Here is a 22,132-nt window from a genome sequence, read left to right on the forward strand (position 1 = left end):
AGCTAGCTTTCCTCCGACTACACAATGGTGCTACCCCACAGAGTGATGTTTAACTACTGTAGACCTTCATTGCAAAACAGTATGTTTTAATCAATTATTTGGGGACGTGAATGTATTTAGTATAGTTTTATCTAAAAATGTATTCACTGAGGATGGTCCTCCCCTATTTCTTCTGAGGAGCCTCCACTGCCTGCCATAAACGAGGTTTACATCCAATTGGAATGTAACCGCATATGTAAACCTCATGAATATTCTCAAATCTGCATAAAGAAAATATGCACATTTTTTCATCCAGTTGTTTCCATCAAACTGACTTGTTGCAGATTTTAAAAAACAGTGTGTGATGACATAGTGCACACAAAATGTACTTTTTAGCTGAAGTTTTCATGTACCGAATATAAATCTAGTGTTCAATGTATTTCCATCGCATTTCAACTCTATGGATAGTTTTGTCACTGACATTGTTAAATTGCGAATGTGTCTACTCTGGTTTTAGCACATGCGATGTAGCCAACAGCTCGCAGATACAGTGCGGGTAGGCGCTGCAGGTAGGCGCTGCAGGTAGGCTAGTCTACATGAAGAGATTATGGATGAGAGCGAGAATGTTTTTAATTGTCTAAACGGTTGTCAAGCATCAATCATCATGTCACCAGAATAAAACCCTCAACATGTATTGGAAAGGAGCATCAAGCTCATACAATGCATTTTCACCACCCTGTGACGTTCATTATTTATTTCATCTTTAGCCCAATTGAAACTGCCAGGTTTCCTGAATTGTAGTGGCAGGACCACAAGTTTACTTCCATATGATGGCTATTATATCAATAATTGCGTATTAAAGGCATTTCCACCACCATTTGTCATATAATACATTTGACCGAAACAAAAACATGCCACCATGTCGAACGAATAAATGATTTGTTAGCATCTATACAATTTGACAGAAAATTCCTGTTTCCATCACAGCAGTCATGACTTTACTCGAATAAAAACTGGATGATAGCAAATTAAAGACAGCAAATTAAATCAGCATTAAACATATAGAGCAGTAAGGAAGGCTTCAACGCTTGAAACAACAACTCTCATAGGCTAAAAATAAAAAGTTAAGGACCCCGAAGATGTAAAATACACTGCTCAAAAAAATAGGGGAACACTAAAATAACACATCCTAGATCTGAATGAATGAAATATTCTTATTAAATACTTTTTTCTTTACGTAGTTGAATGTGCTGACAACAAAATCACACAAAAATTATCTATGGAAATCAAATGTATCAACCCATGGAGGTCTGGATTTGGAGTCACACTCAAAATTAAAGTGGAAAACCACACTACAGGCTGATCCAACGTTGATGTAATGTCCTTAAAACAAGTCAAAATGAGGCTCAGTAGTGTATGTGGCCTCCACGTGCCTGTATGACCTCCCTACAACGCCTGGGCATGCTCCTGATGAGGTGGCGGATGGTCTCCTGAGGATCTCCTCCCAGACCTGGACTAAAGCATCCGACAACTCCTGGACAGTCTGTGGTGCAATGTGGCGTTGGTGGATGGAGCGAGACATGATGTCCAAGATGTGCTCAATTGGATTCAGGTCTGGGGAACAGGCGGGCCAGTCCATAGCATCAATGCCTTCCTCTTACAGGAACTGCTGACACACTCCAGCCACATGAGGTCTAGCATTGTCTTGCATTAGGAGGAACCCAGGGCCAACCGCACCAGCATATGGTCTCACAAGGGGTCTGAGGATGTCATCTCGGTACCTAATGGCAGTCAGGCTACCTCTGGCGAGCACATGGAGGGCTGTGCGGCCCCCCAAAGAAATGCCACCCCACACCATGACTGACCCACCGCCAAACCTGTCATGCTGGAGGATGTTGCAGGCAGCAGAACGTTCTCCAAGGCATCTCCAGGCTCGGTCACATCTGTCACGTGCTCAGTGTGACCCTGCTTTCATCTGTGAAGAGCACAGGGCGCCAGTGGCGAATCGCCAGTGGCGAATTGGTGTTCTCTGGCAAATGCCAAACGTCCTGCACGGTGTTGGGCTGTAAGCACAACCCCTACCTGTGGACGTCGGGCCCTCATACCACCCTCATGGAGTCCGTTTCTGACCATTTGAGCAGACACATGCACATTTGTGGCCTGCTGGAGGTCATTTTGCAGGGCTCTGGCAGTGCTCCTCCTTGCACAAAGGCGGAGGTAGCGGTCCTGCTGCTGGGTTGTTGCCCTCCTACGGCCTCCTCCACGTCTCCTGATGTACTGGCCTGTCTCCTGGCAGCGCCTCCATGCTCTGGACACTACTCTGACAGACACAGCAAACCTTCTTGCCATAGCTCGCATTAATGTGCCATCCTGGACGAGCTGCACTACCTGAGCCACGGTTGTAGACTCGGTCTCATGCTACCACTAGAGTGAAAGCACCGTCAGCATTCAAAAGTGACCAAAACATCAGCCAGGAAGCATAGGAACTGAGAAGTGGTCTGTGGTCACCACCTGCAGAACCACTCCTTTATTGGGAGTGTCTTGCTAATTGCCTATAATTTCCACCTGTTGTCTATTCCATTTGCACAACAGCATGTGAAATGTATTGTCAATCAAAGTTGCTTCCTAAGTGGACAGTTTGATTTCACAGAAGTGTGATTGACTTGGAGATACATTGTGTTGTTTAAGTGTTCCCTTTATTTTTTTGAGCAGTGTATATATAAATGAGAGCTAGATACCATAGCAGAGTCATATTCAGACGCATGTGCACACATACAGTAGTTCGACAGGCAGAAACACAGAGACCCAGTTGGTTGGGTTGAATGGGGATAAGTGTGACGCCATGCACCATGGGTATAGAACGCTGACAGACTGCGTTGCCGGGTGGTGTGTTTGTATTTACACACGTCCCCAGGAGACCTGTGTTTCACTAGCGAACCTTTTGTTTGCACACCAAACAAGCCATCATGTCAATAGAAACACAATGGTCGTTCATTTTCTCTGGTTTATAACTATGGACTTTTGAACCATACAGTATAAAATATGCACAGACGACACTTTTTGACATGGAATTTACTTATACATCTCTATACAGGGTATGTCAGTTTACAAAAGGGTGAACTGGAAAGAACATACACAGTCAAAAGTAACACAAAGACAACTGTGTACAGTAATACATACAAATAAACCACTGTAGACATAAATAAATTATAGACAAACTGTATGTACACCATTTACAGTACATGAGTTGGGGCACAAAATGACATCTTCAGCCTATTAAAACGTTAAAAAAACATTGCTTTTATATTTAAAAAATGTATTAATTAACAGTGACAAGTCATTGTCTATTTGTCGGAGACAGGGAGGTTGTAATACAAATAATTTAATGCCAGAAACACTAGGATTTTACATGCAAAGCCAAGGTCTCTAAGGAATCTTAATCTACTGTATAACAACTCATATCCACATGCAAAATTCAGAAGCATTCCCTCGTTGAAGGTTTGGGTGAACTGTTTACCGGTGGGCTACTTGTTAGCAATTTCTTTGATTGGTAGAGTGTACATACAACAGTAGAGGCATGACTGAGTAGTGTCTGAAAGAGAACACTTCTGTTGGTGGCTGTTCTCCAGTGTCCTGATTCTGGGAGGTTAGTCCTGTGCAGTCTGGTCAGCCCTGGTCAGTGCCTCTCTATGTTGGACTGGTGCTGGTGATGGTTCCTGAGTCCAGGTCCTGAGATAGGCCAAACAAGTCAACGATACGGTCAACGATACGGTCAGGGTTAGGGTTGCAAAGCTACCGGTAATTTACGAAAGTTACCAGATTCTTCAGTAATAATGGTAATTAACAGGTAATCTATGGCATCTTTGGTGATTTATACTTGAATAACAAAAACATATTTTTATTCATATATAAAGTATACATTTATTATATCTGTGTCCATATTGTCCATGAGTTTCTAGTGGATAGACCACATGGTTCAAGAGAAAATAGCGTCATGAATGAAAAAAATCATTGAAATCAACAATGGCATTATTTTCTATTACCTCAGCAAGTCTTTTTTCACAACTACAACCAGTTTATACCCCAAACATTTACAACATAAACATATTGATATAGTCAAATAAATAAGTGTGTAAAAAATATAAAGGATATTTCATGCTGAAATCCTCATATTAAACACATACATTTACTAAGTTGGTTTATATTTAGAATAATGTTTTATAGCTTTGTCTTTATATTTTTTTATTTTAAAATCATCTTGTTGGATTTTTTGTAATATATTTGACATGAGGCCACACAGAGCGCCAGAGATAATTACAGACACCTGTGATAGTCGGCAGCACCCAAAAAGATGTCATCTTGTAAAATTCCATACATTCCTTGAAAGTTACCAAAATTATGATAGTTTAATGGTAGACTTTTAAAGTTTCCAGTAATATGCTCTCCCTTTGCAACCATAGTCAGACTGCAAAATCACCACGTTTAAAAAATAAATAATTTTACATTACATTTTCTATCACCTATCAAACTGGCCATATTTAAGAGAACTTCAGTTATCAGTGGTTATGCATGTGCGTATTCTCATTGTAATTCTCTTTTAGCATCTGGAAAAGAGCAAGATAATCCAATCAATGATCTTACTGTGCTGCTGGACTGGTGAGGTGGTGGGAGTGCAAAAAGTCTTGGTGGTGGCAGGACCCTCTCCTCCGGCTCCAATCAGCTGGATCTCCAACCTGTAGAGGGTGGCTAGCTGCAGACCTGACACTACCAGGACATTACGCTCCTGAGAGAAGAGGGAAGACAACAATACAGGGGCTCATTAACTGTGAAAAGGGGGAGCTGGTTGACTTTTTCCTATATGGATATTTTGGTCACCTTACTCTACTACACATCCACCCTTTGCCGTGACGCTACGTATTTAAACCGCAACAAATCACGGGAATTTGTGAAAATGAAGATGGATTACTTTGACATTTGCTGGTTATTGCAGGAATTTTGATTTCCCGAGAAAAATAGTCAGATTTGTTGCATAAAGGTGGGCTAATTCATTGAGTTGATATGGGTTTCCGGTTATGGTGGCACCCCACTGGGGAGACACTGGTTGAATCGACGTTGTTTCCACGTCATTTCAATGAAAATATGTTGAACCAACGTGGCAAAGACGCTGAATTTAAGTCTGTGCCCAGTGGGGCAGCACTATTTGGGTTTATACTGATGGACTTACTGGTGGTAGTATCTGGGACTGTGAGATTAGGCTGTTGGGAAGGTTGTTATGGCGACTGGCTGAGGTCACTTCTGCCCATGTGACCTGGAACCCGTGGAGCTGTTGGGGTGGGAGTGGCGTAGATACCTCCCATGTAAACACAGCTGTGACATTACCCTTGTGGGCCATGAAGGAGGCGGTCAGGTTCTCTGCCTTGGACAGCACCTTGGGAGGAGGAGGAGGAGGAGGAGCTCCTATGGGACAAACGTACAGAGTGTTTGAGGGGATCAGTTTGAGCAAAGCGACGTGCAGAATTGCAAATCTTGATCACATACTGACTAGTTATTTAGGATGCAAGGTGATATGTAGATCAGTGATTCTGCACAGTCTGACTTCAATGTAGTTTATCTCAAACAGAGGAGGTACACCAATGGACATCTGAATTGAACGGTCACTAGGGTTAATGACAAATTGACTAAAGTCGTCTTTGGGTGGTCAGTGGTGTCTCACCTTCCTGGCCGGGACAGGATATGTGTTTGGGGCTCTTGGCCCTGATGGTGGCACAGGAGGGGGTGTAGAAGAAGGTGGTTTCTGCCTGGGCACGTCCCTTACTACCCAGAGGCTGGAGGTTCACTCTGTACTTACAGGAGAAGAGCAGGCCGGGGAGGCTGGCAAAGCCCTCCTATAAGAGGTTAAAGACAGTGGACACATATGATGAGAGCAGCCTACACTGTAACTCCAATAGAGATAGATACCCTTTGTCTTAATTGAAGATACACAATAAAAATCGATTGTATGGCTGAATGAAACTGGTTACCCGTGTGATGATCTTGTCCACTCCTTTGGTCTGGTTGTGTCCACAGTACTCTGGTACCCACTGGACACGATACCGAGCTACAGTGGGATCTGAGAGAGATGGAAAGTAGAATAAATCAATAATCATTCATCCTCAACCAACTGCCGATTTGTCGCTTAAACATTGGTGACAAAGCACACATTGGCCTTTCAAAATAAGAATCAATAGTTCACTTCTATAAAGCTCAACTTGTTCAGACAGAACAGATTATTTGACGCAAAATGTAAGAGAAGCCGTTCCTCAGTTGGCTCTTTGGGTAGCCCAGTGTGTGTGCTCTGGGTAGCCCAGTGTGTGTGCCGTGGGTAGCCAGGGCACATGGAATGCTAGCTTACTCTGCTCATGTTCCTGCATGAACAGGATTCCGGATGTACTTCTGTGCATCTTATCAGCTTGTAAGAAAGCAGTCTTTTGTTTCGTGTTTAATTACCCACAAGCAGCCTGTACATTTACGATAATCTCTCTGTTTACATAACGATAGGGAGGTGGTGGTTAGAGGATTATTTCCTCAGCAACACTGCTGTTCTTGTTGAAGGCCAAATCAAATGTGTGTGTGTGGATGCATGTGACTGTGTGTGTGTGCGTCCGTGCATGCATGCACACACACATGCGTGCCTTTGTGTGTGTGTGTGCGCATGCAAGCATGTGTGTGTGTGTGTGTGTGTGTGTGTGTGTGTGTGTGTGTGTGTGTGTGTGTGTGTGTGTGTGTGTGTGTGTGTGTGTGTGTGTGTGTGTGTGTGTGTGTGTGTGTGTGTGTGTGTGTGTGTGCATGCATACATGCGTGCCTTTGTGTGTGTGTGTGCGCATGCAAGCATGTGTGTGTGTGTGTGTGTGTGTGTGTGTGTGTGTGTGTGTGTGTGTGTGTGTGTGTGTGTGTGTGTGTGTGTGTGTGTGTGTGTAGCTGTGTCTGGGTTTCCCCCTGCATACCTGTGCTCCTCTGCCAGTAGACCCGGACCTGCAGCTGGCCGTCCTGGTAGAAAGGGGTGCCCACATCCAACACATCAGGTATAAGGCCCTCGGGGACGGGGACCGGGCGGGCGCCAGACGTCTGCTCCTGCCCTGATTGTGGAACAATGAAAATGGGAACAAAGCGATGTTAGATCCGATGCAAACATACACTATATGGTCAAAATACTATATATTTCCTTTTTTACCCTTACTTACACAGATCAGCCCTGTATAAACATCAATATACACTATACACACCAATATACACATCAATACACGAAAAGCAAAACACAATTACAGGAAACAAACACATCCTTCAGTAAAAAGATCCTAAATCAGGCTTTTCTGTCAATCCAGATACCCAGATAATTATAAGCAGGGACATGATCAACGTCGGCGCAATAACTATTAGTCGGGAGCTTCGTGAAATGGGTTTCCATGGCTGAACAGCCGCACACAAGCCTAAGATCACCATGCACAATGCCAAGCTGAGGTGGTGTAAAGCTCACCAGCATTGGACTCTGGAGCAGGGGAAATACGTTTTATGGAGTGATAAATCACCATCTGGCAGTCCGACTGACAAATCTGGGTTTGGCGGATGCCGGGAGAATGCTACCTGGACCAATGCATAGTGCCAACTGTAAAGTCTGGTGGATGAGGAATAATGGTCTGTGGCTGTTTTTCATGGTTCAGGCTAGGCCTCTTAGTTCCGGTGAAGGGAAATCCTAACGCTACAGCATACAATGACATTCGAGACGATTATGTGCGTCCAACTTTGTGGCAACAGTTTGGGGAAGACCTTTTCCTGTTTCAGCATGACAATTCCCCCTTGCACAAAGCGAGGTCCATACAGAAATGGTTTGTTGGCCCCCTGAGTGGCGCAGTGGTCTAAGGCACTGCACACATTGCAGTGCTAGCTGTGCCACTAGAGATTCTGGATTTGAGTACAGGCTCTGTCGCAGCCGGCCACGACCGGGAGACCCATGGGGTGGCACACATTTGGCCCAGCGTTGTCCGGGTTAGGGAAGGGTTTGGCCGGCAGTGCACGCTGACAGGGTCGCAAGGTGTACGGTGTTTCCACCAACACTTTGGTGTGGCTGGCTTACGGGTTAAGTGGGCATTATGTCAAGACACAGTGCGGCTTGGTTGGGTTGTGTTTCACACACGGCTCTCGAAATTCGCCTCTCCCGAGTATGGGAGTTGCAGCGATGAGACAAGACAGACTACCAACTGGATACCACGAAATTGGGGAGAAACGGGGGGGGAAAGGAAAAAATGAGTGTCAAGATTGGTGTGGAAGAACTTGACTGGCCTGCACAGAGCCCTGACCTCAACTCCATCGAACACTTTTGGGATGAATTGGAACCCCGCTGTGAACCAGGCCTGATCGCCCAACATCAGTGCCTGACCTCACTAATGCGCTTGCGGCTGAATGGAAGCAAGTCCCCGCAGCAATTTTCCAACATCTAGTGGAAAGCCTTCCCAGAAGAGTGGACGCTGTTATAGCAACAAAGGGGGGACCAAATACTTATTTCTCAACTGTGGCAATCATGACATTTTGTCAGCCGGTGATTGTCAAGCAAATAACTGCTGGTCTCACAGTAATTGACCGCTAATTAACATAAACACATTTAGCATCTCCTGGCTTCCACGCAACCTAAAAGCCACTGATTCAGACCTTTAGAACATATACATTTTAAAAAGTCCACTAAATCCATGTAATATAGTCTACACCATCACAATAAAGTCATTATTTATTTTATACGGGTCTAAAGAAACTGTAGTCTATTACAGAAGAACAGAATAGAATACTCTGAGTTGTCCTTATGTTAGGCCCTGATCTGGCTATGCCATATTTGTATTTATTATGGATCCCCAATAGCTTCCAAAGCAGCAGCTACTCTTCCTGGGGTCCTGCAAAATGTAGGCAGTTTATACAATTTTAAAACATTATAATACATTCACAGATTTCACAACGCACTATGTTCCCCCAGGCCTTTTCTCCACCACTACCACATATCGACAGTACTAAATTCATGTGTATGTATAGTGCGCGTGCGTGCATGTGTCTGTGCCATATGGCCGTGGGCTAGAGTACACTAGTTCATTTAGCAGACAAGATGTGCTTAGAATTCCGTGGCATTATTTTATATTATTTAACAGTATGAAGAATACAATTCAACATAGCTGAATGAAATAGAAAGCATATTTTCTCCAAACGATTTGAGGGAGTGCGCACATGCGGCTATTCTGTGCTGAGCGGTTAACGAAACAGGTCCTCCCTCCTATGCTTAGAGTTATTTTAGTTATGATACAGACGTTGGGCTATAAGTTTAGATTTTTAATACATTCTAAGGCTGCATGATGAGACTCTCATGATGATTTTGTTTTTAAAGTTGTGTGAAAGGCTCGAGCTCTGCTTTGTTTTTTTTTGCGCAGGCTATACATACAGTCTCTGATTCAGGATTTGACGAGCTCTTGATAATGCCTCAAATTTCCCGGCGACATCCCCTTCGTGTGGCCTTTTGCGGCCATGACCACAAATGTGATTATGCATGTAATGCATGTGACTTTTTATGGTGAAAATTATCTTTCCCCAAACTTGAAAGTCACACGCTGCTTATGTACAGTATGCCAGTTAGGCTCTACACCCCTTGTAAAGCAGATTAATGTGCTTAATTTTAAGAAGTTATTTACCCACTTTAGTTGTGATACAAACCTTATCAAACCAGGCCTCTGGGCTAGGCTACATGAGGTGTGCGAATATGATTAGGAAAAGTTGCAACAAAAAAAAGGCATTGTTTCTTGTGCTGGGCATCCTTGTATAGTTCACAAGTGATAGGCTAATATTGTCACCCATCAGACTATTCTTTATTTAATCTGTACATATACTAAATCATATATATGTGTTAAATTTGTTTTGATTTAAAATGGACCATTATCATGCACCTGTCTCAAAAACAGGGGCAGTGGAAAAAAATACTTCATCTATGCACTTAAATAGCAAATGGAGGACGCTTTTCCCGTGGTTCATTTTCATGCCAGCCAGGTAGGCTATCCTCCTGTTGTAAAGAGAAGCAATGTGCTTAATATTAGGAAAGTTGAGAAATAAATATAGTAGGCCTAGCCTATAAAAAGCTGATGGGATCCACCTCTTTTTAGTAGAGGCCATCACTGTTTTCTCAAGCAATTGCATAGCCTGTTGAAATGTTACGCAATATGAGCTCATTGGCTCTCATGAAGTGTTTGTTTTAGATTTTCGATTTCAATTGCATTGGTGCTGAGTACCAGGCAGTTAGCAAGTTTGGTAGGCTACTATTGACCATCAGCAGCATCAGAGCTTGGAGAAGCCTAATTACCATGATAAACGGTCTTGTGGAATTTGACTGCCGTCATGACTCGTGACCGGCGGTGTCGCGGTAATACGGTCACCATAACAGCCCTAGCAACTTTGGAATAAGATGTTTGACAAGTAGAGTTTTGGTCATGTATTGTATCACGCTTCCAACCTCCATATACTGGGTAAATATTTAATAGGAGTTACTCAATTCTGTAAACCCTCCAACTGGGATTTCTGTAAAAACCTGGGAACTTTGAGAATGTTCCCAGAATTTGGGAGCTGATAAGCATTGACTGTTGTTGACATACTGTGTCGTGTGTTGAAGTGCAGGCTGGCTTTGGGACTTTTCAGTGGGGTCTGTCCCCAATAGGACACAGCCTGTAGCTCCACACTGTAACTCCTGTTAGCTCGCAGACTCTCCAGCTCCACATAGCTCTGCCCCTGGATACACACACAGGACAGAGGGGTTATGGGGTCAGGTAGACCGTTCTGTGTCCTCTGTATCCACACAACAAAGGTACAAAGTAGGTCCAGTAATCACAGCATAACTTGTCATTTTCCAAAACAGACATGAGCTAATGCAGATTTTGGCTATTTAATAGCATAGATTTGCGATTCATTTGCCAGAGGCGACAACTATACAATTGCTTGGTTTGGTGTGTACGCACTAAGCGCCATCCCATTGGAGAGTTTATGGCATCAAAGCCACACACACTGCCATTGTTTTTCCTTCCATTACATTTGTTGTGGCTTGAGGAAACAGGCTTCCACTGTACATTGTCCCAGGGAATGTCCCATGTTAATGGGTGCCTACATGTCAGGGTAGAAAAAGGGTTCCAAAAGGCTTCTACGGATGTCCCCATAGGAGAACCCTTTTTGGTTCCAGGTACCAGGTTCCTGGAACCAAAAAGGGTTCTTCAAAGGGTTATCCTATGGGGACAGCAGAAGAACCCTTTTAGTTTCTAGATAGCACCTTTTTTCTAGGAGTGTAGAGGCTATGACCTTAGAAGTAGAATGACTAGACCGCCAAAGCACCTCAGAGCACGTCATTCCATTTCTATTGACATGACTGACCTACCCCATGGGCCCAAAATGTCAGGGTTGGGGACTTACTCTATGACTTACCCCATTGACCAGCTTCCTCCTCTTGGTCTTAGGTGGTGCTATGGCCCCAGTGCTGCCTGTGGCCCAGCTCCAGGACACCCTGTAGTGGTGTACAGGGACATCCAGATCTGAGGGGATGGACCAGCGCAGCCGGACTGACACCACCCTGCCGCCGGGGCCAAAGGTCATGTTGGACATCCTCAGCTCAGATGGGGCAGGGGGTCTGGAGGGGTCTGGGGAAGACATTGTTAATCAATCAGGTGCCATTGGTCTGAAGTAGACATCAGTAGTGTTTCCGGTGTTTCTATGTCAAAGCGTTTTGTTATATTTATGTGTTTTAAAGTGTAATATTGGGATACAAACTCAAAATGTAATACAGTTCAACTCCATATCGGACATGGTACAGTTGATTCTTTATTTTAAGCCCATAACTATGTGTGTGAGGTATATACTTTTGTTTCAAAGTAGGTTTGTTTAAGACTACTAAGAATCTGTGTGACCCTGATTTAGCCCACTGCAGTAAAAAGGTTAATGACATTACAGCTGCCAAATAAATGAAGCTTTAGTAACTGTCTATTACAGATATTCATATATTGACTGGAAGGTATTACAGCTCTACGGAGCTAAAGCACAATACAGCACTTCAGAAATGGCCAAAAGCCAATGTAATTAGTCTGTATTCATCTTCATTACAGTCAGTACAATATCACCCCAGGGTGATTAAGCCAGCCTCACATACACACGCAAGCAGACACACTCTGCCTGACCTTTCTTGGTGTGGATGTGGCGACTGGGAGTGGAGAACCCTCTGGTCCCGTGGACGTTCACTGCTGCCACTCTGAACTGGTACCAACGGCCTGCCCGGATGTCAGCCAGCCGCGCTTTCACCTCCGTGGTCTAGAGAGAGAGAGAGAGCAAAAGAGTGTGTGTGTGAGAGAGAGAGAGAGAGAGAGAGAGAGAGAGAGAGAGAGAGAGAGAGAGAGCAAAAGAGTGTGAGAGAGAGAGAGAGAGAGCGTAAAACAGAGACAGAGCGTTGTTTAACTTCATGCACAATCAATGCATTGCCAGACTTTGAATTCTAAGTAGATTACATTCATTTGTCCCTTTATAATCAACTAAATACAGTATCAATAAGTAAGCATCCCCAAAAAGGCTGACTAACCTGAGCTACCCCCTCCCACTGTGTAGCAGCGTCCTCGCTGGGTTGGATCCCATAGTTCCACCTCCTCTGGAGCACGTAGACGACCGGCTCGGCTGACACGTTGAATCGGGTGGACCAGCTCACCTCCATCTGACCAGACCTCAGCTCCTTAAAACTCAGCTCCTTTCTGGGCTTCAGAGGGGCTCCTGGAAGGGTGAGGTGGGTCATTTCAACGTCACATGTGATCATTCAATTTTAGTCATTTAGCAGACGTTCTTATCCAGAGCAATTAGGGTTAAGTGCCTTACTCAAGGGCACATCGACAGATTTTTCACGTAGTTAGATTCTAACCTTACATATCTAAGCAAAAGTTTTTTTAATTAAAAAAAAAAAAATCTCATCTTTGAATTGGCCCACAAATTGGTGGCAGATAATATATTGGTTGTAACCAACCAACAAAAAATGTACATACTGTAGTTTCTACTGTGTGTACTGGAGGTTGCTGTACCTTTGTAAAGGTTCTTGGGAGGTTGGCAGGTGTGCCCACAGCCGTTGGAACAGCACTTCTTCTGGGCAGAGCACTCTCTGTCCTCCTCGCATCCCTCCACGCACGCCGCCGCGAATCCGCTGGCCTTTTCAGAGGCAGGGCAGTCACCCTGCTTCACTACCACCACCGAGCGCAGGAACTCACAACTCGTCACACACTCCCAGTGCTTCTTGGGAAATGAGCACTGGGGTGGAGGATTGAGAGAGAGAAGAGTGTTAGAAAGCACAGATGCTTTACTACTAAAATAATATTGCCAAAAAAAACTGTAGGAAAAACTGTGCAGAAACTGTAGGAAAAAGATCAGTTTCTGATTACTTTTGACTGAGTAATGAAATTGAGGAAGCACGGAGGTAAAAGATGTCTGTGTCTGATTACATTTGCCGAAAAAAATCCTATGGAGGAGAATCTGAACTGAACTCTACCAATTTAGCCTCTCAACATGAAGCCTCTTCTCAGCGCGTTCCTCCCCCCTAACTTAACGAAATGGGAGGCTGTCAAAGGTCATCATACCTCACAAAGCTCCCGGCATCGGCTCTTCAGGTCCCAGGAGGCCTTGCAGGGTTCCAGGCACTTTGAAGGTGAGAGAAACAGAGGTGGAGGTAAGGGCTTGTTACACCATCCCTGCCAACACATTACTGCAAAAGCGCGTCACCACAGTTGCCACAAACTTTAGCCTTTTGAGGATTATTGGGATGAATCTTTGTATGTATCTGACATCTGTGGCCTTGTCGGTGTTCCTGCCTCTCTTGAGGAGACAACAGCTAAAAGAACTTGACCGCCGGTTGCTGGACCTACATTTAATTTGGGGAAGATCATTATAAGCAAGAAATAAATAGGATGTTTGAAAATCAAAAGAACACCACTCTTCCACAGTGTGTTTGTTAACTATGTGCTTCCTGTAGCGGCTTGTAGATCTGTACTAATGTCCTTGTCCCCTGAGAGACACTCTTCCTGCATGAGTAACCCAGGTTAGACTGCCCAGGGGAATATTCATATTTTCAATTTCATGCTGCAATGAAACACAGCGGCTGGTAGTTTTGGAGGAAAGGCAGTTGGGAATGTTGCATCTAGGGGTAATTTGAAAGTTACCATATTACAGTAAAAATATCCATTTGATATGTGATGTCACTCTTCTGAGTTACAGTTCATATAAGGGAATCGGTCAATTTAAAATAAATAAATTAGGCCCTAATCTAATCTATAGACTTCACATGACTTGGCAGGGGCACAGCCATGTGTGGGCCTGGCAGGGCATAGGCCCACCCACTTGGGAGCCAGGCCTAGCCAATCAGAACGAGTTTTTCTCCACAAAAAGGGCTTTATCACAGACAGAAATACTCCTCAGTTTCATCAGCTGTCCGGGGGGGCTGGTCTCAGACGATCCCGCAGGTGAAGAAACCGGATGTGGAGGTTCTGGGCTGGCGTGGTTACAAGTGGTCTGCGGTTGTGAGGCCGGTTGGACATACTGCCAAATTCTCTAAAAAGACGTTGTAGGCGGCTTGTGGTAGAGAAATGAACATTCAGTTCTCTGGCAACAGCGCTGGTGGACATTCCTGCAGTCAGCATTCCAATTGCACACTCCCTCAACTTCAGACATGTGTGGCATTGTGTTGTGTGACAAAACGGCACATTTTAGAGTGGCCTTTTATTGTCCCCAGCACAAGGTGTACTTTTGTAATTATCATGCTGTTTAATCAGTTTATTGATATCCCACGTCTGGTGGATGGATTGTTCTTGGTAATCTCTGGGATCTTTTATTTCAGCTCATGAAACACGGGACCAACACTTTTGCGTTTATATTTGTGTTCAGTCTATAAACTCGGTATGCTTATGGTTATTATTTTGTTACTTACTTATGCCTTGATACAAGTATAACAGCAAGTCCAATACACTCCTACAACCTTCTAGAGAAAACCTCAGCCATGTAATGCGTTGTTGAAAGTTTTCAAGGCGTGAAGATCGGAGTTGTCCTGGGGCAACGTTTTGGTCAGAATGAGAGTGGGAAACACATTTATCTTCAGTTGCTGTGAAAACATGAGCAAGTGTGTGTGTGTGAGCGTGTGTGTGAGAGTAAGTGTGTGAGGGGTGGAAAGTGTTGGTAGTTGTCGGAAACTCTGAATAATGTGAAGGAAGGGGGCACACGTTTAAATGCAGCTGAGATGCCCACTTTATGGAGGGGGAAATGCGGAGACCCTGCCGAGCTAGCCCCAGGCTCCACTGCTACTTCCATGGAAGGAACATCCTGAAACTGCTACAGCCTGACGTTGTACCCTTTCCAATTCAGTAACACATGCTCATACATTCAGCTAGCACTCTCTTACCCCTCTACTCTCCTGTAGTGCCCTGCCCTTGCTTTCGCTCTCCTACAGTCCCTCCATACTACAATGTTATCCATGTCTAAAGCTCTTCCATAGGGTCTAGATCCTCGGCTCCCCGTCATAGCCTAGTGCCATGCTGTACTATGACTGTCCCTGTCCTGTCATCTCTTATCTCCCTTCTCTGGTCTCCAACGGGAGAATCACCCTCTAATCCCAACTGACGCTCAGACTCTCGTCTCCTCGTTCTTATTGTGCCTCGGCTACGCTTCGTTTTTCCGCCCCATTTCAAACTCAAATCAGGCATTCCTTTCCACTAGCGACCGACCGCAAATAAAGCAGAGTTCTAGGACTCTGATAGAATGCCTAGGAATTTACAGAACACCTAAGGACTCTCTTCCACTGATGGCAAAAGACAAAGGAGTGTTACCCCTTGATGGCATAAATTTGATAAGACATTTGAAAGTCAATAATGCTTACTCTCCATTTTGAACACAGGAAAACCTGCTCTGTTTAACAAAGGAACCAGGGAAAACAGGAAATGCACCAGCAGAATGCACATGGCCATTTCAGGATGTAGTAGGACAAGAGTGAACCGTTTCCTTTGTGAACGACGGTAAATAATAGCCCCAGTGACCTCTCTGCTGACCGTGCATAACGCTGCTGTTCTGTTGGGGGAGACTGAGCCTGCTTCCCAAATGGTACCCTGTTCTCTATACGGTGCACTCCTTTTGACCAGCGCCATATGGGCCCTGGGCAAAATAAATACACTAAAGAGGGAAAAGGGTGCCATTTGGGAGGCGCCCTGGCTGTACTGTAGCACACAACAGTGTTTGATACAGTGCCCAGATGACACCCTCCCCGGAGGAAAGAGACCTCGCATTTGTCGCTCCCTTCGTGTTTCTACAACTTGAACAGGCTTTGAGGGGGTTCCAGAGTCTTTCTCAAGAGGACAAGCCCGTGCCACCTCTCTGTAGTGCTAACACTGCTCATTATTTCACTTGGTCATGTCTGTGGTGGAAGATGCATTCATGTGGTGTGCATTCAAAAGTAGTGCACTATATATGGAGTAGGGTGCTATTTCAGCCTTATTTTTAGTCCTTAGGGCCACATCATCCTAACTGCTAGACCAGTAAGTGTTAGTTAGTACACTAATGACTCCCAAGTGCTGCCTAAACGCCAATCTGAAGGAGCCGTGGCTTGTCGTGAGGTGATAAAATAAAATAATGACTTCAACTAAGCATTCATATCTGCAGAGCTGAGAGGCTGACGGGCAGCCCGGTGTAATGGCATGGCAATTATGACCGTCCACGGTTCTCCTAAATGAGGCACTGAAGCGATCCTGTCATCCCCTGCTAAGCCTTTAAATGAAGATGTGACCGGACTCTATTTTGTCAGGCTATGGTAATCATCTATAGTAGCCTTAATTGACTGCCTGCCTCGAAGAGATAGTGACAGGCGGATTAACAGTCACTCATCGTTACCAGGGAGGTCCATGGAGACAACGTGATGCTGAGTGTGCATGGGCAAAGTACAGGATGATCGGACTATTGTGACCAAACATTATCATAGCTCTACTGGATGTAATCATTGAGGGCTTTAAAAAAAATGGCAGCACTGTTGTTGTCTCCGATACGTTATGGGTGGACTTTCAGTGTAGCCGTAAACACTGCTGCAAGCAATCACCAAATGCAGACATCCGATGGCTTACGCAGCGAAAACAAATCGTCTCCGAGACATTAAGATCTCCTTAGTGAGAATAAATGGATTCTTCATCTCTACTTCAGAGCCTCTAATTTGGCAACTAGCTGCCGTGTATTGAACATTCTAAGAGGAAGAGAACTCTAATTGGCTGTGTTCTTTCTTAACGAGAATAGAATATCATTATTACTTTCTTCATGTGAATAAAATAGCATTATCACTCTTCAAGAAAACAAGTAGAGCGCTGACATTTTATTATCTGTCGCCTGGTATCCAAACTGATATGCTCAGTTTCACCATTAAAAACAGAGCATATCGGTTTCGGTTCCAGGCTATAATACATGGACATAGTGTGGAGGATGCTATCACACTACAGGGATTGACCTGGTTTAGAGTTTGAGTGAAAACTATCTCCGGAGTTCTGGAGAAATCTGCTGAGCAGTTGGCCAAATGTTTTCACGGACCCACCAAGAGAGGAGGTCAGTGGCTGGCTGACTATGTTTCTGCTGCAAGCCAACCCAGGGGTGTGTCTGTCTGTCTGTCCCAGAGAGAGACGTGTGTCGTTGTGCTTTTCTCCCATATGGTGACACAAACACACAACTAGCCAGAGTGTTATACTGTAGTAAACAAGGCAATCACAAAGACATTTCAAAACTAATTAGGAATGTGGCTTCAGAATAAATAGCTACGAGTGTGAACGTGTTATTGAAAAAAAAACATTCAATTAATCAAAAACATGAGATAATACTTTTCATAATGGTATTTGACTGCTGTTTTCATTATGAGATATGACAACTGTACAACCATTCTCTTTTCGTATACTACAGTATACTGAAGCCTGTGGAATGAGCACAAAAGCTACATGTCAGCTTCACTTCTGTACACTGTGGGGATAGTATACCGAAGGGCTGTTAGAGAACGTTACTGTCCTCATTACCAAAAAATGAGTGGACCTCATTACCCAAGGACAATTATGACTTCCAGAAAGGGATATACAGAAATGTATTTGATGAAAATACAAAGTGGAGAGACTGAGAGCTTAACAGCCAAGCATCCATCTAAAGCACCTGTCGCTATACGTTGCGATCATATATTATGTCGGCTCTGTGACCTACAGATGAGCAGTACATAGCTAGCTGTAGTATATTGGCTGACACAGTGATGTATGGCATTTCATGGTAAATAGAGTACTGTGTAAGAACCACTATGACAATGATGTATCATGCTATTTGTTCAGCTGCTGACTTTCCCTGAGAGTCTTTCCTCTGAAAATAGATCAGTTTGTGTGATTTCTGTCATGTTAGGTAAGGTGCGGATGTAAACATCTGTACGTTACCTTGGCACACTGTTTATGATTTTGACACCAGCCCAGGGATCCATTGTTCTGTAGGGAGAGAAGAGAGTAGAGGGCAGTCAGTAGTGTAATTACTAGGGAGAGAAGAGAGTAGAGGGCAGTCAGTAGAGTAATTACTAGGGAGAGAAGAGAGTAGAGGGCAGTCAGTAGTGTAATTACTAGGGAGAGAAGAGAGTAGAGGGCAGTCGGTAGTGTAATTACTAGGGAGAGAAGAGAGTAGAGGGCAGTCAGTAGTGTAATTACTAGGGAGAGAAGAGAGTAGAGGGCAGTCAGTAGTGTAATTACTAGGGAGAGAAGAGAGTAGAGGGCAGTCAGTAGTGTAATTACTAGGGAGAGAAGAGAGTAGAGGGCAGTCAGTAGTGTAATTACTAGGGAGAGTAGAGGGCAGTCAGTAGTGTAATTACTAGGGAGAGAAGAGAGTAGAGGGCAGTCAGTAGTGTAATTGCTAGGGAGAGAAGAGAGTAGAGGGCAGTCAGTAGTGTAATTGCTAGGGAGAGAAGAGAGTAGAGGACAGTCAGTAGTGTAATTACTAGGGAGAGAAGAGAGTAGAGGACAGTCAGTAGTGTAATTACTAGGGAGAGAAGAGAGTAGAGGACAGTCAGTAGTGTAATTACTAGGGAGAGAAGAGAGTAGAGGGCAGTCAGTAGTGTAATTACTAGGGAGAGAAGAGAGTAGAGGACAGTCAGTCGTGTATTTGCTAGGGAGAGAAGAGAGTAGAAGACATTCAGTAGTGTAATTACTAGGCAGAGAAGAGAGTAGAGGGCAGTCAGTAGTGTAATTACTAGGGAGAGAGTAGAGGACAGTCAGTACTGTAAAAGTTAGTCTTAACTACTGTCATAACTACACTGTAACAAAAGTCGAAAGTGTACAAACACGATCGGTTTACCCATTCATGTTGGCAACACGGCTTTTGAAGTGGCAAAGAAAGTGACCTAAAGTGAAAGTGACCTTTAGTGAGCAAATGCCTGAGGAGACCGAGCAGGCCAGTCACAGGCACCCTAGCCTTCATCTGTCCAGTGCAGGCACAAGGGTCTGGAAGGGGTGGTTGTGGGGAAAAAAAGACCGCTGTGTCCAGTGCAGGCAAGGCTAAAGACAGATACTCATCTGACTTTGTCATTATCAGGTCAATGAATGTCTGCATCCCAAATGGAACCATATTTCCATTATAGTGCACTATTTTTGAACAGTTGCCTATAGGGTTCTGGTCAAAAGTAGTGCACTATGAAGGGAATAGGGTACCATTGGGGACTCATTCAATTCATCATACCCATGTTATGAAGGCTACTATGGCAGCCCAAGAGACATGAAAGTCAGGACAGATAAAGGCATTTTGTTATGTCACTTTGACTCCATGGAGCACAATATGACTTCTGACGCAAATCAGAACTAGTTTCACAAGTCAGACAATTGTTTCCGAAATATTACATATGAAAGACTGGAAATCAAGGGTAAGGCTACATCCCAAATGGCACCCTATTCCTTATATAGTGCACTACTAATCCTGATTGATGGTGGCATTAACATGATTTGAAGTCACCGTCTGGGGTAGATTATGTCATGTTAAAAAGTCTCCATCAAATCTCAGAAAGGGACTTTTCAATATGGAAAGTTACGATAGATTCAACAATATGTACCAAGATGTATTTCCATGGCTGCTTTCAACAGAGACCTTTCAAACAATATGCTTCATTTTAGTCACGTTCATCTGTCCATTACAATGTGTCGAATTGATGAAAACGTATAGCTGAAGCGTACTGTAGCTATACCCAAGTCTGGCAATAAGAATTAGCCATTTTATAGGCTGACATGACAAAGTATCCTATCCACTCCTACAATGGGTAGATTTGATCTTTGATCTATGACAGGAATTCCATCACAGAGGGAATAGATGGACTGCCCTTGCAATCTAACATTGACCCTGCTACATGATCCGTGGGGAAGTAGTGATTAAACAGGTTAAAGGTCATATCCTGACCGTTCGAGAGGTCACGAGTGCTTGACCGTGTGGCTAATGATCTGATGTCAGTGCAGTTCCAGTCCTATGATAATAAACCATAGCTAATCTCACTAGTTCCCCATTCCATATTCTCTATGGATCAATTCATTCAGGCAACTATATAGGCCTACTATGTGGGAGTATACTAGTGGATATTCTCACGGGGCCATCCTTCCAAATCCTGAGGCTGAATAGTGAGTATCTGGGCATGTTCACTGCTAAGGCTAAGTTATCTCCATGTACTGTATGTTATCCAAGGAGGAGGAGGACATGAACTTGATCATGTGACATGGGTGGCTCAGTCACAGTGTGGTAGGCTTGGGACTGGATGGGTAGTGACGGGCTTGGTATGGACATAATTAGGATAACAAGCCTCCATCTCTTTCCATCAGCCAGTAGGTTGCTCCACTTCTCAATGCAGAGTCGGATTTAAAAATGGGACATGTTAATTAAAGAGAACTTTGTAATGAGGAGTACAGTGTATAGTCCGTTTCCTGTCAGAACATTGGTACTGACTTGTCTCCATATATTGTGTCTAGTTCGCTTGCAAACTTACCAAATCTAAAGCAGTTATGAGGCCAAAAACAAAACTTCAGTTATCGTTAATAATCAACTAAATAAACAAATAAAATAAAAACAAGAAAAACACGTTCATTAAAGGGGTGGTCTATTTCAAGCACATTCTTGTTTATTAAAACATTTACGCATAAAAAGTCAATGTAATATTATAGAATGCAGTTGAAAAATTCGGATTGTCTGCTTTTGATCCAACTTGGACTTTATTCCATGAAGACAGCAGCATGCTCGCCCGCTTGTTTTGGCCTTACCTCCACCTGAGATTGTTTGGAGAGCGTCGCTATGCGCGTGCTGTGCAAGCTGAGGCACCTGGACGCACATCTCCCTCGGTAGATGTCGTTCGTCGACTGGGTCTCGTCTTTCTTCCGCGTCTTCGCATTGACACTCAAGAACAAGATACTCCACAAACAAAGACTCGCAAACACACCTCGACTTTCGAATAATGACATCGTCGAGAACTTTTCTCTTGCGTGTTTCCCCTCGTCGCGACGGGACGGGTTTATGACAGTTTGTGGATGCAGCCCGGGAAACTGATGAAACTTCTACGTCGAAGGGAGGAGTCAGGATCTGAGCTCAAGCCTGACATTGGAAAACATCTCCCATAAACGGCAAATGATCTCAGGTATGATGTGTGTGATGAGTTTGGACTGATGCCATCGAATTGTTTAATTGCTGACATATTTTAAATGATGATTGCCAAATAGCCTCAAATTACAATCTAAATGTAAGGGCTCATTTACTTCACATTATAAAACTAGGTCTAGTATTATCTTTAATGATAATGCCCTGCTTCTAAAGAAGAATGCATTTTGATACATGGTAATTATACATTAAGAACATCGACAGAAGCCACCCCTCAGAGCTCATGTTCACCTGCAACTCACTACACCTGTTTATGGTCTTGCCCAATGCATTTTCTGGAGCCGCAAAAAACCATAGAATTGCAACAATCACTTCATAATCTCTTAAATGTTATCCTTGACTGTACTGAAAAAATATATATATACATATTCGTTGTGTCTTATTTCGGATTAATCCCTTCATTTTCCTTAATTTATTCATTAAGTAATTCATT

At 43.8% G+C, this 22,132-nt stretch overlaps 1 protein-coding gene across 1 annotated transcript; it reads right to left on the reverse strand.

Moving 5' to 3' along the window:
- Positions 1–3,018: 3,018 nt before the first annotated feature.
- LOC124011581 (anosmin-1-like) lies at positions 3,019–21,578 on the reverse strand. Its single transcript, XM_046325036.1, has 14 exons — positions 21,309–21,578; positions 18,468–18,515; positions 13,626–13,685; positions 13,077–13,299; positions 12,590–12,774; positions 12,195–12,324; positions 11,449–11,660; positions 10,632–10,764; positions 6,963–7,094; positions 6,000–6,088; positions 5,693–5,864; positions 5,204–5,436; positions 4,621–4,762; positions 3,019–3,708 (listed from the first exon to the last, which is right to left on the reverse strand). The coding sequence occupies exons 1-14, from the start codon at positions 21,504–21,506 to the stop codon at positions 3,656–3,658; spliced, it is 2,010 nt and encodes a 669-aa protein (XP_046180992.1). The 5' UTR covers positions 21,507–21,578; the 3' UTR covers positions 3,019–3,655.
- Positions 21,579–22,132: the final 554 nt, after the last annotated feature.

This window comes from Oncorhynchus gorbuscha, linkage group LG23, assembly GCF_021184085.1.
Source record: "Oncorhynchus gorbuscha isolate QuinsamMale2020 ecotype Even-year linkage group LG23, OgorEven_v1.0, whole genome shotgun sequence".
NCBI classification, from domain to species: Eukaryota; Metazoa; Chordata; class Actinopteri; order Salmoniformes; family Salmonidae; genus Oncorhynchus; species Oncorhynchus gorbuscha.

Bases quoted from the DNA above. Each gene is read 5' to 3' on its own strand.
- LOC124011581 (XM_046325036.1), bottom strand. From the start codon at position 21,506: ATGTCATTATTCGAAAGTCGAGGTGTGTTTGCGAGTCTTTGTTTGTGG. The intron at 12,325-12,589 runs GTTAGTCAGCCT...CTCTCTCTCTAG, and splicing joins AGTGGGAGGGGGTAGCTCAG to ACCACGGAGGTGAAAGCGCG. The intron at 4,763-5,203 runs GTAAGTCCATCA...CTCTTCTCTCAG, and splicing joins AGTCCCAGATACTACCACCA to GAGCGTAATGTCCTGGTAGT.